The 19,872-nt window shown below is 40.2% G+C and overlaps 1 protein-coding gene across 1 annotated transcript in view; it reads right to left on the bottom strand.

The window, feature by feature from the left end:
• The window catches only part of LOC147301967 (fibronectin type III domain-containing protein 4-like), a 62,320-nt gene extending 44,996 nt beyond the window's left edge, over positions 1-17,324 (bottom strand). The window contains exon 1 of the mRNA XM_086282248.1: positions 16,400-17,324. Coding sequence (XP_086138374.1) covers positions 16,400-16,484 — 85 coding nt within the window. The 5' untranslated portion in view covers positions 16,485-17,324. The remainder of the gene's footprint in view (positions 1-16,399) is intronic.
• Positions 17,325-19,872: the final 2,548 nt, after the last annotated feature.

The following is a 19,872-nucleotide window of genomic DNA, read 5'->3' as shown; positions in this document are numbered from 1 at the left end:
CTTAACTACATTTAAGTCCCGCTTAGTCAAGCTTTATTTATTTTTACTGATAATTTAGAATAAATAAACTATTGCTGTAATTACAATTATGTATGCACAATTATGTATTTAGAATTTTCAAGTTTCTTGTCAAGGAAAAAGTGACTCTCCCATTTATAAGTATAAGAGGTATGATCCAACTGAGCCAACCATCCATCTATCCAACCAACCGACCATCTATACAACAAACCATCCATCCCTCTCCAGCTTATCTGTGGTTGGGTTGGTAATTATAGGTAACCAGAGACTAGTGATGCGCAATGAGCAGTCACTTCCTGTGTGGACACCTCTTTAGCCTCTAGCCAACAGCCAATTTTGGGGGGCTTCCAATTAATCCAGGGTATCCGGTAAATGGATAACAAACAATACACAATGTCTATTCAAATTTGATTCCTCAGATTCTGTACACTGTTCACTCTTTACATCAGGGGTGTCCAACTCCAGGCCTCAAGGGCCGGTGTCATACAGGTTGTAGATGTGTCCTTCACCCAACGCAGCTCATTTAAACGGCTAAATTACCTCCTCAACATGTCTTGAAGCTCTCCAGAGGCCTGAGAATGAACTAATCATTTGATTCAGGTGTGTTGACCCAGGGTGATATCTAAAACCTGCAGGACACCAGCCCTTGAGGCCTGGAGTTCCCCACCCCTGTTTTAGGTAGATTTCTAAAAGGGTCTCTTTTGTCCTCTACAATACTTTTGTCAACACGTACCAAAACCTGCTTAAACATGAACTGTGAGAATGCAGGCGGATTACAGATGTGAACAAGGAGGTTGAGAATTAATTTAGAGCCAATCAACCTCATCCGGATGTGGAAAACCAGGGCTAACCATGTTGGAGTCAATGGAGTTATTATTTTGTTTGTTTTTTGTTTTTTTGATAATCTACAGGGTGGGCCATTTGTATGGATACACCGTAATAACATGGGAATGGTTGGTGATATTAAAGTCCTGTTTGTGGCACATTAGTATATGTGAGGGGGCAAACTCCTCAAGATGGGTGGTGACCATGGTGGCCATTTAAAAGTCGGCCATCTTGGATACAACTTTAGTTTTTTCAATAGGAAGAGGGCCATGTGACACATCAAACTTATTGGTAATGTCACAAGAAAAACAATGGTGTGCTTGGTTTCAACGTAACTTCATTCTTTCATGAGTTATTTACAAGTTTCTCTTTGTTCACAGCCTTTGACATGTCGAAGAGGTTAACATGTGAGGAGCGGATCGAAATTGTGTTGATATCTGGTGAATGCCATAACCGGGTCATTGCAGCAGATTTCAATGCAAGACACCCTACGAGACCACCCATCTCCCATGCTACAGTTAGCAAACTGCTTGCTAAGTTTTGTGAAACTGGTTCAGTGTTGGATTTGCCAAAATGTCGACGCAAGAAAACTGTCACTAATAAAGAAACATCAGTGGCTGTCCTAGCTTCATTCAACAAGAGCCCACAGCGTAGAACTCGCCGCATGTCACTGGAGAGTGGCATTAGTTGAACATCCCTTCGGCAGATATTAGCTACTCACAAAGGGCACCCTTACAAACTCCAGCTACTGCAGCATCTCAATGAGGATGACCCAGATCGGTGCACAGAATTTACAGAATGGGCAAAACAAAGATTGGAACAGGACCCTCAGTTCACGCAGAAGATTTTGTTCAGTGATGAGACAAACTTTTATGTGAATGGTGAAGTTAACAAACAAAACCAACGCTATTGGTTGACACTAACCCACATTGGATGGATCCCTCCAAGACTGTTGGAACAACAAAAGTGATGGTTTGGTGTGGTATATGGGGTACAACGATAGTGGGTCCATTCTTCATCAATGGAAACCTCAAGGCCACTGGATATTTGAAATTGCTACATGATGATGTGTTTCCCTCTTTATGCACTGAAGCTGGCACGTTCCCTGAGTTTTTCCAGCAAGATGGTGCACCACCACATTATGGGTGCCAGGTCCGAGCATTCCTAGATGAACAGTTTCCTGGAAAGGGGATTGGTCATCGTGGGCCAGTTGAATGGCCCCCAAGGTCTCCCGATCTGACCCCCTTAGACTTTTATCTTTGGGGTCATCTGAAGGCATTTGTCTATGGTGTGAAGATACAAGATGTGCAGCACCTGAAACTACGGATACTGGATGCCTGTGCTGGCATTTCTCCTGTGGTGTTGCTATCAGTGTGTGAAGAGTGGGAGAAGAGGGTTGCATTGACAATCCAACACAATGGACAGCACATTGAACACAATTTATAAGTGGTCAGAAACTTGTAAATAACTCATGAAAGAATGAAGTTACGTTGAAACCAAGCACACCATTGTTTTTCTTGTGACATTACCAATAAGTTTGATGTGTCACATGGCCCTCTTCCTATTGAAAAAACTAAAGTTGTATCCAAGATGGCCGACTTTTAAATGGCCACCATGGTCACCACCCATCTTGAGGAGTTTGCCCCCTCACATATACTAATGTGCCACAAACAGGACTTTAATATCACCAACCATTTCCATGTTATTACGGTGTATCCATATAAATGGCCCACCCTGTATATTAATAGAAGTGCCACCGCTTAGAATATGCTATGTAAAAAGGGTGGGTGGAATAAGCTAACTCTTTACAGCACAGGTGTCAAACTCATTTTAGTTCAGGGGCCACATGGAGAAAAGTCTATTCTCAAGTGAGCCGGACTGGTAAAATCACTGTATATATAACTTAAAAACAACAACAACTTCAGATTGTTTTCTTTGTTTTAATACGATCAACATAAAAAATAACGCTAGAGCCTGTGGACAGTATGTTCAAAATAGTACAGGCACAACATAGCTATTAATTACAAAACATTTCAAGCTATTTGAAAGTTCTGAGGACAAAGAACACACAAGCACAAAGTGCCTCAGTGATTCACAGAAGTATATCACAGATCACAGAACTACATCAGGGTGTCTCATGCAACACTTTCAGTGGGGTTGCATAGTTTATTTGACTCCTGATACCTGGCATCGTTTAGCTTTCACCAGCTCATCAATATCGATCATCACATCCTGAGCGGCAGCTAACTTCAAGATGTGATTCAAGTGCTTGTGCGTGAGCCTTGAGTGCAGTTTTGTTTTATTTATGCTCATTACAGAGATTACAGAGAAAACTTGCTCACAAAGATATGTGGTTCAGAACATGCACAACAGTTTTGCAGCAAGGGCTGTCAAGCTGGGGTAACCTGGCAGGAGATTCTGATAAAAATGTGTTCAAGCCAGCTGCAGCAAATTTGGCCTTCAAATCCAAGTCACACTGCAAGTCTATTATTTCAAGTTGGATCCTGACGGGCAGATCAAAGGGATTCACGGTGAGTCTTTCTCCAGTTCACCAAACAGGTGAACACTAACAGTCCCGTTATTTTATCTTTGAACCGCTTCGTATCTGCCACACTTTGGGTCGTGCACACATTTTTCAGATAGGGGAAGTGAGCTGCATCACCACCAGCGAGCTGTGTCTCCCACAATGACAACTTCAACTTGAAAGAACGTAGGTTTTCATAATACTGCGTGACAACTTTGTTGCGTCCTTGCAGCTGTTTGTTCAAGTTATTCAGGCGCTCTGTAACATCCACCATAAATGCAATGTCCTGCATCCATTCTGCGGAATGAAATTCTAACACTGGTTTGCCCTTTTCTTCTGTAAACTGTTCAATTTCTTCTTGTAAATCAAAGACACGTTAGTCCTTTATTTATCCAGGTAAAAAAATCTCATTAAGATTAAAAATCTCATTTCCAAGAGAGACCTGGCATGATGTGGTCTTTCTCTCTGAGAAGGCTGTCAAACTGAGGGTGATTGAGGCTTCTGGATCGGATGAAATTAACAGTTTGGATGACCACCTTCATGACGTTATCCATTTTCAGTGACTTGCAACACAAAGCCTCCTGGTGCAAAATACAGTGAAAAGTCCAAAAATCACATCCTCCATTTGCAGATTGCACTTTATCTCTGAACTTTTTTACAACGCCCGCGTTTTTCTCGATCACTGAGGGCGCACCATCTGTAGCCAGGCTGACAGCACGGGACCAGTCCACTCCGACCCTGTCCAGCACACCGACGAGTGCGGTGAAAATATCAGCTGCATTCGTTATTTCTGTCATCGGCACCAACTCCACGAACTCTTCGGTGACGGTCAATGTGTCGTCAACTCCGCGGATGAAAATTGCCAGTTGTGCAACATCTGTAATGTCCGTGCCTTCATCAATTGAAACTGAAAACGCAATAAATGACTTTAGTTTTTTGCTTCAACTGGCTGTCCATCCGCTGAAAGATCAGAAATCCTGTTGGCAACTGTGTTTCTTGTCAGGCTGATATTTGCAAAGGCCTGTCGCTTTTCAGGGCACACAATCTCCGATGCCTTCATCATACATGTTTTTACAAATTCACCCTCACTAAATGGTTTTAAAGCTCGTGCAATTTTGTTAGCAATGAGGTAGCTAGCTTTCACTGCAGTGTTACTGATGGCTGTGAGTAAACACAGACTGCTGTTTCTTCAGACCCGCCAACAGTTCATTCACCTTCTCTCTTCTCCGCTGTCCTTGAAAGTTGTCATATTTATCGGCATGAAGGCTCACATAGTGGCGACAGAGGTTATATTCTTTCAGCACTGCAACATGCTGGGAACACACCAAACATACAGCTTTCCCATTCATTTCCTTGAATAAATAGGAGTATGACCATTTTTCTTGGAACACTCTGCATCCACTTTTCTCTTTTTTGACAGAGACATATTGGGGCAATGAGGGTGCCAAAGCACATCAGGTTTAAATTTCGCAGGCAAAACTAAGTAGCTCACAATTGCTATTGCGCCATCCAATGGACGCAATTGAACAGCAGGTTCTTTTTTGAAAAATTGCAGCTCATTTTCATAATGCATTTTTTAAATTTTATTTGGGGTGCCTTTCAGAAACCCAAGGTCACCTTACAAAGAACAAAATTAATAAAAGGAACAGTAGTCATAAAATACATAAGATAAGTTAAAATTGCAAAACAGAGGTTGACAACAGATAAAATCAGCACTAAAGTGAATAAACCAGTTTAAACAGATGCGTTTTGAGCTGTGACTTAAATACGGAGAGGGAGTCAATATTTCTTATGGCTGGAGGAAGAGAGTTCCAGAGCCGAGGAGCAGAGCGACTGAAAGCTCTGTTCCCCATAGTAATAAGGTGTGAGGACGGAACAGTAAGATGAATAGCAGATGATGATCTGAGAGGGCGGGAAACAGTGGTGATATGGAGCAGGTCACACCAATATGAAGAAGCAGATTTATGGACACACTTGTATGTAAGACGTAAGATTTTAAAATTTATCCTGGGTTCTACGGGCAACCAGTGAAGCTGCTGAAGAACTGGGGTAATATGAGCTCTTAACGGAGTGCAAGTTATGACCCGAGCTGCAGAATTTTAAGAAGTAAGATAAGATAAGATAAGATAAGATAAGATAAGATAACCTTTATTAGTCCCACACGTGGGAAATTTGTTTTGTCACAGCAGGAAGTGGACAGTGCAAAAGTTATGACGCAAAAATTAGAATACAATAAGAATAAATACAGTACACAGCTGTACAGAATAGAATAGAATAATATACTATATACAGTAGAATAAAATAGAATAAAAATATACAATAAGATAAAAATAGAATACGAATGCTATATACAACTGAGTAAAAATACAACGATGCCAGAAAAGATTATTGCACTTAGTGTTATTGCACATGTGTGGATGTGTGTGTTTGTTCAGTTAAAGTCTTTGTTGTGGAGTCTGACAGCAGTGGGGAGGAAAGACCTGCGAAATCTCTCCGTCCCACACCGTGGGTGCCGCAGTCTCCCACTGAAGGAGCTGCTCAGTGCTGTCACAGTCTGCTGCATGGGGTGGGAGACGTTGTCCAACAGGGATGGCAGCTTAGCCGCCATTCTCCTGTCACTCACTCACCATCAAGAAGTTGGAGTTTATGAAGGGACCTTTCAGGGAGACCAAATAGGAGGGAATTGCAGTAATCAATACGGGACGTAATAAGATTATGGACAAGGATGGCAGCAGCATGGGGAGTAAGGAAGGGACGGAGTCGGTTAATATTACATAAGTGGAAGTAAGCAGACCGGGTTATGTAATTAATGTGAGACTGGAATGAAAGAGTATTATCAAGTATGACACCCAAAATCTTAACCTGAGGGGAGGGAAGGGTAGGAGAATTTTCAACGTTAATGGAAAAACTGTGGGATTTGGTTAAGATAGATGGTGTACCAACAAGTAAAACTTCAGTTTTATTACTGTTACGGTAAGTTTGAGAAAATTGGAGAACCAGGATCTAATCTCAATAAGACCGTTTGAGAGGGAGGTAGGTGGGAGGGATGAATTGGGTTTAGAAGAAATGTAGAGCTGGGTGTCATCGGCATAACAGTGAAAATTTATATTAGATTTTTGAAATATATGACCCAAGGGCGTAGATTTGGTTTTGGCATTGGTGGGGACGGATGATTCAACCACCAAACTATATATGCTATTCTACATGCTTTTAAACCATTTAAAATTACAATTCATAGTTTTATATGTGAATTGTACACAGCAAATCCAGCATGTCCAAATTAACACTGTCGGATTTGATTTCAACACTATTAAAGTGTCTATATGGGTCCACACCAGAGAGTGTTAATTTAACTCTTTTTGGAGAGTTGGTACGTTAACTCTGATTTAGTGTTAAACACCAAATCTGTCTGGAGTTGATAATTTAACACTTGGTGTTAAGAGTTTATATATTAACTCTCAAAGAGTATTTTAGTTTAACTACGTAAGAGTTATCTTCTAATTCATTCTAAAAAGCGGGAATTTTACTGTTCTGAACTTCCAGAAATTTCTTTTGGAAATAAACATTTACTAAAAAGATGCAATGGTTTTTGAAAAACATTTATTCTGAACTGTGACCACAATTTCAAAACATTTTCTGAAAGATGTAACAGTATACATGTTCTCACTTTCATTAGAATTTTGTTTATCAAAAGGTCTGACATGGTAAATGCAAATAACAGCATTCTCAACACTTATTTCTTCAATACAATATGCATGTCCTTCATTCATCACTTTGTGGAACTTCAACACACTTCTGCTCTCCCCCATATTCCATCTTCACAAGCATATCCTGTGTGGAGATTGAATAAAAATTAGTTGACACTAATTAATGGCACAAATAATCCAGTAAACAATTGCAGCACAGTAAAAAAAAAAAAAAAAAGGAATCCTCTTTGAGCCATTACTTGTGTAAAGTATTTTCCCAAAAGACAAGGACACAGGCAACAGGTAATACTGAACTGAATGTAAAACCTCAACCTTTTTCATTTTTACCTAAACCGTGTGCACAAAACTCTGGATGGATCTATGCTAACGTAGAATCCAGTCAGGACGTCAGCTACTGCTGTTTGCTCGTTTTTTTTTTTATGGGCGATCGTTTTCAGGCTTCAAGTAGCACCATTATACCAACATTTCACATTCTAGACATTGTTTTAGGTGTATTTGACCAAAAGTTTGACTGAAAATTCACATGCAAGCTTTTTTCAAGGCTGTGGTATTTGCCCGCAAACAATACCTTTCAGCTAGCTAAAACAGAATATTATGCTATCAGCGAGCAACATGGCTAATGCCTTTCACACAGCTTTGTCTCAACTCCAAAGAGCCACAGAAGTAAAAGCTCATAATAATAATTGAAACAATCTTTGAAAAAATGACTTACCAAGCATGGCAAACAACTCGAATATGTAGAGCAAAATGTTCTGAAACGGCTTCACTTCAGCTTCGATTGGAGCCGTGCTGTGAATTTACTCTGTTGGTGTCATAGCCCCTCTAGGAGTTCAGAGTTAAGAGGTCAAGAGTTAATGTTTCCATTGTAACACCTCCAGATTTGACAGAGAAACACTCATTTTTAACACTCGATTTTAACTACTATCATTTTACACCTCAGAGTTACATTAAAAGAATGTGACTCTGCTTAGAGTAAAATTAACTCTACTTTTGCAAGAAGACTATTAACACCAAAACATTTAACACTTTTGAATTTGCTGTGTATAATGTTAAATTACTATTAATCAAATGACTAAGTATTTTAGACTTTAGTTTACTTCAGCCATATTCCATACAAATCAGGTATCATGCAAAAATAAAAATAGCTTCAAATACAGTCATGACAATAAAAATATGACTTTAAGGATTTAACAACATTACTTTAGTTATAGTACACCAACATGTCTTATACATTAGCACTAAGGGAAAACTGAATTATCTGGTGGTTTTTGTCAATAAAACTACTCATCTAAGATTACCACAAAGTAAAAGATCTGTCAGCAAAATTATGCAACATTTTAGGCACACTATCAAATCAGTGAGCTGGGATTTTTTATTCTAAACATGAACTACTGTTACAGCAACAGACATGGACACAACTCAATGTTCACTATGTGAAGGAGCCAAACACATGCCTTCTCCTCTCGTTAACTGAGATAAACTGCTGCCATATTTGTTTTACATCTATACTGTCCAGTCTCTCCTGGTGGACATGGTACAGCCTCTGTAAACTAATATCCTGGCTTGCTCGAGGCTCTCTGACAGTTTCAATCAAAATTAGAAATGCTACTCTGAGACTGAGATAACTAATAGTGCTGCCTGTTGTGCAGTTAGTTTCCAAAACACTTATTCATGGTTACATATACTTTTAGATTGATGTGGGCCAAAACCTAGGATAGCCTGTAACGTTATTATGACACATCTTATGAGTGAACTTGACTTTAAGTGACTTACAGGTTTCTTTGAAAAATACTTTCTTATATCCAGGTTCTTCCTTTTTGCTGCCGTCCTCCTCTCCTCCTTGCAGGTCCTCGCAGCGCAGCTTTGCTGCCATTTGTTTATGTTTTATTGGAGGTTTTTTTTATTGTTCTTGTCATATCAAACTGCAGTATGGAGCAAAATAAGTTGAAAAAAATCTCTTTGGTTCTGGAGTCAACATTTTAAAATAGGTTTTTGTTGCAAAGGAGAAAATGCACAACTTTTTTTTCCCTCTACAGATTTTCAAAAAAGTAAAAAAGAAATGCATGTTTGATGCTGCCAATTATCAGCAAGAAAATGCAGCCTGTTCTCAATCCCAGGGTTTCAGATACCTTCTTTTGTCAAAGCATGTCTGGCATCTCCTTTTGCACACAGTGTCCTTCTGAGCCTGCAGCAGCATGTTTGACCTGCTAAAGGCTGAAGGTAATTAGTTTTTGTGGCACGTTCCTTCAAAAGCAGCCGTGGAATTAATAAATGCCACAAAACGTTATTGCATTTCTCCAAAGCAGACCTCAGAATGCAGAATAATAACCCCTTTTTCAGGTCTTGGAGTTTCTCTCACAGCTCTGCTTGTGCTGAGTTTTGGAGACAGTAATCCTAATCCGGATTTTAACAGGAAAATAAAAAGATAATTTAACAGAGATGTGAAGTTCGGCCTGGATGTGCTTACTCTGGAGAATTTCCCTCATCTTCCCGTCCTTATTTGAAGTAAAAAAAAAAAACAACAACCCTCCCACACTGTGGTTTGATCTCTCCACACGGTGCTGTATCTGTGTGTTGTACTATGAAATGGACGAAAGCCAAATCTACTAAACATGGATTTTTTCGTCGGCCTCCGACCTCGTGTTTCTCTGCAGGACCACAAGATGAAAACAAAAACAAGTCCGGAGATGGCAGCTGTTTACCTCCGCTCGTCCTGGAGTACTCTGTGACGTGTGACTCGAGTCGGACGTTCAGCTGTAAATCACAGCGAAGAAACAGTTTGACGATTGACTCAGACAGCCTAATCTCACTAATGGCTCCCTACCACTCTCTGAGATGGATGGATGTCCGTGGATGTGCACGATCTAATATAGTAACATCCTCTCCATACTGATTAAATATACAGTATGAGTGCATTATGAGACATTGTTCCCCTCACTCCTCTTACATAAGAGCGAGACAGAATGAAACTTGTTGTTGCTTCACTTTGTGTTTTTTTTCTGTCCCTGGCTACCTTTGAGGTCATTTCATGCTGCACTAACTTTCTTTGGTGTCTCTTTGCAACTGTTTGTGTTGATTTCCATAAAAGTCTTGATTCACCACTCATTTCTTTATGTTTTGCTCAGAAAACAGGAACTTAGGATGTATTGAAACATACAAACATATAAGGCAAAAAACCCCAACAGAATTTGCGCAATTTTAATGAGCTGAAAGTAAATATTTGGTTTGACCATCTTTATTCTTCAGCAAAGTCTGAACTCTCTTAGGCAGCTTTCTTGTCATGTCTTTAAGTCGTCTTCAGGAATAGTTCTGCAGGCTTCTTGAAGGACATTCAAAGCTCTTCTTTGGATGTTTCTGCCTTTTGTTCTGTTCTCTGTCAACATGATCCCACACTGCTTCAATAATGTTGACAGTGTGTTTTTCTATCCAGGTATTATTTTACTGCATTCTCATGGTGAAAAATCTTGCTTTTGTTCATCAGATACTTACCAGATGGTATTACAAAGTGGATCAAAATCTGATGGCGCTTTTCTGTGTTCATAATTCATCAATTTTAAGTGGCTCAACAAAGAAAGCCCCCCAAAATACTTGGGGGACTGGACTGGGTTAAAAATGAGTGGAAAAGTAGCCAAAAGAAACACACTGGAAAACCTCCACAAAGTTTTAAGAACTACTGGTCCAGAGACAGAAAGTCTGGCCCCTTGGAAGCAAAAATATAAAGAAATGACAGCTGGCTCAAAACTTTTGCACAACATTGTATGTGCTCCTTTCTGTTCATTTTCAAAATATTTTTTGTAATTTTGTGCCAATTTTCATCCATCCGTGACTCTCTCTGGTCACTCTGTGACTGTTGTTTTCGGATGTCTTCATCATGTACCATGGAGGCTCTGCTATGCTTGTGATGATTTTGTGTTCCCGCAACGTAATTTTCTCCTTCTCTGTGAACCATTTGCAAATCTTTTCAGTCCTTTTGTGTCATTTTTCCATCATTTTTGCCTCAGTTTGTTATTTGTTGTCATTCTTTGCCACTACTCATTTTTTAGGATGCTTTCCATTCTTGTAATAATTTTGCATGATTTTTCATTTGTTTTTGTTTTTGTTTACAACTGTCTGTTTTGTTGCTTTGTGCATTTTTTTTAACGTTTTTTGTGATTATTTTGTTTTTCTTTTCCATATTTTTTGTGCTTTCTGTGTCTCGTTATGATGAATTTAGGGTCATTTTTGTGTTGATTTTCAATATATTTGTTACAAGGACACTTCATTTTTTTGTTGTTTTTTCATTTGTTTAGTGAATCCGGAGACACTCAGCTTTTGTGGTTATTTTAAATGTTCTATTTACACTGTGCATTTGTGTTGTTTTCCATTACTTTTGTGCCTCTTTGTACACATTTTGTGCTTTCCATTATATTCTTGCATTACTTTCTTGTTTAGTGTAACTTTTATATTGTCACCTTTGAGGAAATTTTCAAATAGTGACTTTTTTGTTACTATTTGTGTAAATGTCATTCACTGGATGTCTGGATGTGACCAGGTGATAGTTTCTGTGATCATTTTGTTTCTCTATCTACATGGCAGAGCTATGCTTATTGCTTTCCATACATTTATGTTTCTTCGTGATTATGAAAGATTAATTGAACCCTAGCGGCTGACACTACGAGTCCTCCTTACCCCTGGGCGTGTGCCCTGCATGTCCTATTAGGAATCCTTTCATGAGAATGGCAATTTACGTTTGCTGGCCTAGCAACTGTAAACTGTAAAGGGGTGGACATGGTTGGCAACGAGTCTTAGTACTATCCCCCACACCATAACACCACCACCACTAGCAGCCTGAATCTTGAAAGCATGGATCCATCCTGCCTTGTATTAATCTTGTTTATACCAAATTTTGATCCATCTGACTGTTGCAGCAGAAACCGAGACTCATCAGACCAAGCAACATTTTTCTAGTGTTACATTGTCTAATTTTGGTAATTCTGTGTGAATTTTCATTTAAATCATCAGGTTGCCATGGAAAGATAAGGACAATCAGCACTGAGCTGAGGCAGTTATGTGAGGCTGAGCTGAGTATAAAGAGAGGCTTCGCTGCTGGAATAAAACAGCACTTTACCCTGCTCCTTTTAAAATAAATACCTCCTGTGTCTGCAGTTGGTGCATTTTTATGATCCCCCTACAAGCTCTATGCTTATCTTTCTGCTTTGTTCTCCTTTCTGAAGACCCGTGTAGGACAGCTTTCGTCTCACTCCCGAGGTTTTCATCAGGGAGCGGCGAGATGCAACAGAGAGAAACACAACTGCAAATAAATCTTGGGAATTTATTCTTGGCTTTGACAGCATACGGACTAAAAATATTGTCGTGCGAGGTCCAGTTACTTGACTAGACTTTTTAGCCACATCCCACGTAAGCTGGCAAGAGCTTTGCCACGCGATAAAGAAAGCTCAAATATAGCGACTCCTTTACAGAATACACACACTGGCCTTTTAAATATAAGTTTATAATGAAGGTCAGAGCTGTTGGTGGTGTCACAGTGGACTGCCTTATATTAAAAAGTGTGGCTAATACTCTCCTTCCTCTGTTAGAAATCCTAGCTTGTAATCACTGTAGAGTACAGATGCAATAACAAACTCATATTGAAGTAGTGCCAATCAGAACTAGACACTGAGTGCATGCCAAATAAAGCGACAAAGTGGCCTCTGCTGAATTCTCTGCTGGTACAAAGACTAAAATGTCACCCCAAACTATTCAAAATATCAGCTGAGCGTGTGCATGTGCGGCTTAAGCAAAGGACACAAACCTGCAGGTGTTTAAATTTTCATTTTTGAAAAAAATGTAAGTAGACTGACCTTGCACATCACCCACATTTACTCTTAATATCCAAATTAGTTTAGACTAGACACTCTTTGACCTATAACTGTTTTCTCAGTTTCCTTAATAAATAAGACTTGGGATAACATATTCTAATTTTAGTTTGTCATTCTAGATGTGGGATATTATTTGAAGGTTGACAACTTAAGCAAAAAATTGGCTAAAATGAAAAGACGGCTAAGCGATGCGTATTTCTTGCCTCAGAGGTTTTCAGAAACACATTTTGCTGAAGCATCTTCTTAATTCGTAAGATGAAAATTAGCTCCAATGTTTGTTGAAATCTGGGACCTCACAATCAACATAAGCTATTCCTCTGCATGGTTATACAACCATGTAGGAGAAGGAGATCACTGTGTAGTACTGGCCGTCAAGCATCCATTGCAGTGATGCAAATATGCCCCTATGGCCAAGCATATCGTTATTTTGTCAGAACCACAGGCATCCAGGTTCATGCATGAGGTGTCCTTTCGAGCGTGCACCCAGACAGACAGGGTTGTGACATCGAGCAAAAGGATCTGGCACTCCCAACTCATCATTTGCCAATATTCCTAAACCTAACCGAGTCAGGTTTTAGTGCCTAATGCTAACTACTGAAAGCAAAAGTTAAAAGTGAGTGAAAAAACAAAACAAATACGCATGTGAAGAACAAAATAAGCAAAAATGAAAACACACGATGCACTGTCTCCTAGCTGAGAAACCTGCAGCCTCCTAAGGCAGACTCGGTAGGTCTCTAAAATAAGACCTTTATCTCTCTGTGTTAGAGCAGCAACACCAGGGAGCAGATTCCTGAAATCAGGAGATGCAGCTGATAAATCAGCATTTCAGACCAGAATCATACAAAGCAAAAAGAGATGGTCATGCTCAAATGAAGACTTGTCACATGTTAAATGACTTGTCAGGCACAAGTCGTTAGCTGAGCAGTGTGTGGCTTCAGAGCCAGATGCTCAGTTCAAGCCTTCATAACAGGACTTCACTAACTGTCGGGAGATGTAGCAGTGACTACGTCCATCTTCAATCTGTGGTCAGGATGACAACATGACGGCACCACCACAACAAAATATTAACTGTAGGTAATGTAACTCATTCCACATAATCCTCTGTAGGGCCCAACATACATAGAAAAGTTAAGACCGATACAGATACCAATACCTAATACTGATATTGATCCTTATACCAATACTGAGCGTAATACCGATACTTGGTGAAAAATCCGATACATTAGCTAATAATTTTTTTGATATGTGTAGTTATTTATGAGTTCTTACTTACATGTCGTAACACTAATATGATATAATTGTTTTACTGACCCAAAAAGTGGTTGATTACATGTTTATGCCCGAAACTGCTCGAGTTGGCAGCTGGTGGTCTCCCAAACATGCGTTTTGTGAAACTATTCAACATCATTTGCTTTTTAGATTTTTACTATCGGCTAATACTCATATATCAGCAAGTAGCTAATATGAGGCCGTCCTGGCAGAGCTAATCCCCGGGATGCATTTTTTCATTTTTACTTTCAAACAAAGACATAAATTGGATCAAAAATGACTGATCATGCCTGTTGAGCAAAGATTTTAGATTTGCACATGTTGGAATTTTAATTTTCTGATTCAGGTTGGTCCCTAGTTTAACGCCCAGTGAACAAATTCCATTTGTTTCAGTGTTAAAATCTTTTTTATTTGACTGAAGACTCTTCAGCTAGTTAACATTGCTTATAATCCTGCTCAGAGTCTGGGATAAGCTAACATCCACCTCTTTTTATGGACTTTGTGGGTATATAAGGCATGCAAAGGAAGATACTTATAAAACAAGAACATACATAATCATAAAGGATAAAGCAACTCATTTATTATAATCCCCCGTGTGCGGGTAATGCATTGTTAAGAATGTAACTCACACTGAACACAGATTGTTGTGCTAGCCAAAGCCTTTTGTTGAAAAAGCACAATTTTCAATCTCATAAAACATAGAACAAATATTTTTACACAAAGCTATAACCAGGTGTAATATCACCTGCTGCTTCAAAGTCATGAATCAATCTTTTTAAAATAAGACGCCGGTCGCTTCCTGAAGTGCTGCTGTCTGTGATTTATGGTGAAGGAGGGAAAAAAAGGCTTCCTCCCGCAGCTGTTTGTCATGACTGGAAATCTGCATTTAAAATTAATGGGTGGCAGAGAGCAGGAAAACGAAGCGTGGTTGATGAGCTCCCATAAAGACATGACGTCTGTGACGTGAGCTGAGCAGGTAAAGGCCGTGTGGGGGGATATAAAGACATAGCAGCTCATTGGATAAATCGATACAGAACCTTGTAAGCGCAGATTAGCTGCTCTTTGGTATTCATCCAAAAAGAAGCATGTTAATTCGGTGCTATTTGCCAAAGGCTACTTTGGATTAAACCTCATGGGAAGGTGCAGAGGAGGGGGGATGTGACCAGTGGTCTGGGTGATTTAGGTGCATTCCTGCAACAGCTAATTAAACAGAGCAAAGGAGGAGTGAGAGAGAGAGAGATTGCTTTGAAATTCTAATCCCCCGATAAGCATTCAATTAAGGTTGGGACACTTTTTCAACAGCTGTTAGTCTAGTTGAAATATGAGGCGTAAACAGAGCGCAGCATACGCTCCACTCACCTCAAATCACACAGGTGGACACACAAAGCAGTGTGTCAATGTAGAGTCGCGCCGCTGTCACGTACTTAAAGCTGTAGATGATAACGAAATATCGATCATCTTTCAGGGCCAACAGCTTATTATTACTGCATATAACGCCAGTTTTTACAGGCTAACATCCAGGTTTTCCCTCTTTTGTCCCACATGGTATTTACACTGATGGTTGTTATTTGTGTTTGGCATCTTTGCAAACTTTTGCAGCTTAAAAATGATGATGTGTGGGCTTTCAGCTGTCCATTTTCTGTGCAGAACACCACGTGAACAGTATCGCCTTTTCATGATTGCTTTCAGATCATACAAAAGAATGAAAATAATGAGGCCGTCCTGGCAGAGCTACACACACACACACACACACACACACACACACACACACACACACACATATATATATATATATATATATGTAGGGTTTTTTGTTTTTTTAACACTGCATTTAAATCACCATTCCACTTCTTACTTCTTATCAGTCAGACGGAGGTATTTCTAGAGCCAAAGCAAAACGAGGCTCTTGTCCTTGCTCAGATATAACAAGGACATTGGGCTTTTTAAAAATTCGATGTTTTTCCAATGGAGTTTTGAACGCAGCTTGATTAAAAAAGACAAAGCTGCTTCAAATGAGCTTAAATGGAGAGAAACAGCGTGGTAGACATGTGTTCAAACACCTGTGTCCCATCATGCCGTAAAAATGTCATAATTATGTGAGTTATGCCAGCTGTTTGTGCCAATCCTGTCACTGCTTCCTAAAGTTTCTTATATTTAGATTAAATATGACACACAGAGAAGGAAAACGGGACACTCACTTCCTCCGACCATCCCCGGGGTCTGCCAGCAGGCCAACAGGAGCAGCAGCATCAGCCCGAGATCCAGGTGAAGAGACACGGTCATAACCTCCTCCTGTGTCTCCACGCACAAATACGCACACACCACCACCAGCACCTCTGGCTCCTTCTGCACGCTTTCTTCTCTTCCTCACCTTCTCACCTCCTTTACCCCACCTCCCCCTGCTGCTTATTTACTGAAGGTCTCGCCACGGGGTCACCACTGTTTCCACATCACCCGTCATCTTCTGCTGCTGCTGGTGCTGCTGCTGGTGCTGCTGCTGTGGAGGGCACAGTTTTGCCAGACCGCACGGGTCGGACTCCCAACTTGCGCGAAGTAGGTCAGTAGGTGTGCAGCCTAAATCCCAGCCTCTGCTCTCTCACCGAGGGCACGGAAAAGCGCAGAGCGGAGCCCGGAGGAGCAGAAGAAGGTGGAGGGGGTGGGAGAAGCTAACAGGTAGTCTCCGTGTCTTGCGGTTTCTGGTTAAATGTCGGAGATTTCGTCGCAGCAGGTGGAAGGTCGGAGCTCGGTCATTTATGAGGAGAAACTGCGCTCATTCGGGGTTCGTGTGGATACATAAGAGGACGGAGGGGCTGATGCCGAGGCTCCCGATGTCTCTCACAGGAGGACGCAGGAGCCCAAAAGGTGGTCCCGTCTCATCCGGAGAACAGCAGGCTGGTTTAAAATCTGGCAGATTGCGGGGAACCTCTGAGGATCAGAAAATATATGTGTGTGCGTGTGTGTGTGTGCGCAGGAGCTTCAGCCGGGAACTCCTCACGTCAGCCGCAAACACAGCCGATCTGCACCGACACAAATCCTGTCACTACACAGAGCATGGAGGATGATGAGGATGAGGGGGGAGAGGAGAGCGAGAGAGGGAAGGTGGGTGGGAGGGAGGGAGAGGACAAAGAGGTGCGTTTCTGTTCGCGGAATAACCTGCAAGCTGCCAGAGACGAGCGCTCTGAAGTGCCAACTGTTGCTTATGTAATAAGCCTCGCAGCACTGATCTGAATTCATTCCTTCAGAGATCAACAAGTACAGCCACGAGGCCATCTGCCTCTGACTGGTTTTAAACTGGGTGCTGTTTAACGCTCAATTCCAGTCACAGCCTCCCAGTGGTCTGTGACTCATACTCACTGGTTTTCTATTTGAGCTATAGCTGCCGTTTTGTTACCTTTTAGCCATAGCCTGTATGTAAAAGATGGACATAACCACTGAGGACTGTCAGAATTTTCAAATAGTTGTTAACTTATTTAAAAAAAAAATATAAAAAAAAATAAGAAAAGAAATATCATTTGTAGGACTATTTTTTTCTCTTAACCCTTTAAAGCCAGTCAGAGCAGGCACGCTCTGTTTTGCGTAACTATTTTTAAATCCGGGTAGAACTGCAACCATGTAATTTTTTTTGCTTATGAAATGGAGGAGTTGTACTTACATCTTATGCCATCAGCTTGATCTATGTCACGGTTTCCTTCCACATATAGCTTTGCAAAAATGGCATAAAAAGCACTTACAGCAACAAAAACATAATATTCCAGAAACATGCTTTGCCGATCCGATCAGCTGTTCATAACACTTCCTACGTCCATCAGCGTGAACTATCGCATGTCTGCCATGACCTGCCCGAAACCGGAAGTGATGTCATTTTGCAGAAATGCAGTTTTTTTTTACCTTCAGGGCCTTACGAGCCTATACTGGTGTTTTTAAAAGTTATGTTTGACTTTATGACTTTCTTTATCGTTTCTGGGATGCTGAGGACTCAAATTGCACTGCTGGAAATAGTTAATTTTGGGCTATAATGGTTGTATTGATGTATATCAACTTGAAATGCTCCCAAAAATGGCACTACAGCATGTAAAAATATAATATAAGCTCTGGCGAACTTGGTTCTATGGTAGGTCTTAAAGGGTTAGCTATACACTCACTGGCCACTTGATTAGGTACACCTTGCTAGTACTGAGTTAGACCTTCTTTTGTCTTCAGAACCACCTTAATTCTTTGTGGTATAGATTCAACAAGGTGCTGAAAACATTCCTGGGGGTTTTGAGATTGTAGCATCACACAGTTTAATGCAGATTTGTCAGCTGCACATCACAAGGCAAGATGGATCCATGTTTTCATGTTGTTCATGCCAAATTCTAACCATATCATCTGGATGGTATTAGAACAGGTGATGTCGTTATAGTCTTCTGTTGCCCAACTTTGGTCAGCCTGTGTGAATTGTAGCCCCAATTTTCTGTTCTTAGCTGACAGGAGTGGCATCTGCTGTGGTCTGCTGCTACTGTTGAGATGCTTTTCTGCACACCTTGATTGTAACAGGTGGTTATTTGAGTTACTGTTGCATTCCTATCAGCTCAAATGGTTTATTACCTATTCAGGTTGTGTATCATGTTTTTAAAAAGCACCCAAGCAACTAAGTAATAAAGTAATTAATTACTTTTGAAAAGAAGTAATCAGTAAAGAAACTGGATTATGTTTTTGGAGAAGTAATTAGCAATTAATTACTTTTTCAAGTAACTTGACCAACACTTCTGGTTAGTGAAGTCCAGTTGTGAAGCTCCAGCTGAGTGTTTTACTCGCTCACTGGCTGATGACTCATAAATGACAAGTGATTAGCCAATACAGACGCTGTACTACCAAGTATTACTGCCAAGACTTACTTCTAGAAGCATTTTGGTATAAGAAACTCACTGATACCAAACCTCTTACTATTCTACAGGAAATGAATTTGTGAGCTCTGCCTGTTTGTCTTCTTTTTTACATAAAACACAACAAATATTGTTGTATAATGTTATTTTTCTTTATATGATGAGCAATGTTCCCTCTAATTTTTCATGTGTCTGAGCAAACACACAAACTCCCTGAGCGGTCCCTTGGACCACTGTGAGCAACAGCAGACGTTTGCACTCATTTATCTAAGTTACATGGTTTATTAAAGAATCTAATTACAGTATTTACATTTCTTTTAGAATCCTTTTAATTAACTGCTTTATCCCACTTACAATGAAAAATTTAAAAAATCTTGTTCATGACCTGTGTAGTATGTTAACACTATTGGAAGTAAAACTAACTTGAACTGTACCAATTTGCTACAGTCTGTATCAAATAAGATGCCACACAAATTATTTAAACACACAAAACTATCGACTACACTACACACTAATTACACAACGCAACACACTACCTTTCGACTCCAAACACGCTTAACGTCACAAATCTCTCACATCTCCTGCCGCAGTCACTCCTACAACGTCCCCTTGTTCCTAAACAACCAAATGCCATGTTGCCATATCATTTGTTGATTTGTCAACATGGTACATTTTTCCACCAATAGGAAAGGTCGGAGGTTTTTTTGGTTTTTGGCTTTGCTCACACGCTTTCGAGCGCTTTCCTTAGAAAACGCAGTTTTTACAGTTTCTTGCCGCAGTAAATATAAACAACGATAGTGTTCAGG

This window comes from Aulonocara sp. 'chitande type north' Nkhata Bay, linkage group LG23 (assembly GCF_057382095.1).
Source record: "Aulonocara sp. 'chitande type north' Nkhata Bay isolate Kocher_YH1m ecotype deep benthic linkage group LG23, A_spYH_male_GT1.1, whole genome shotgun sequence".
NCBI classification, from domain to species: domain Eukaryota; kingdom Metazoa; phylum Chordata; class Actinopteri; order Cichliformes; family Cichlidae; genus Aulonocara; species Aulonocara sp. 'chitande type north' Nkhata Bay.
The sequence above is the reverse complement of the archived record's forward strand: the minus strand, read 5'-3'. Positions and strand labels throughout refer to the sequence as shown.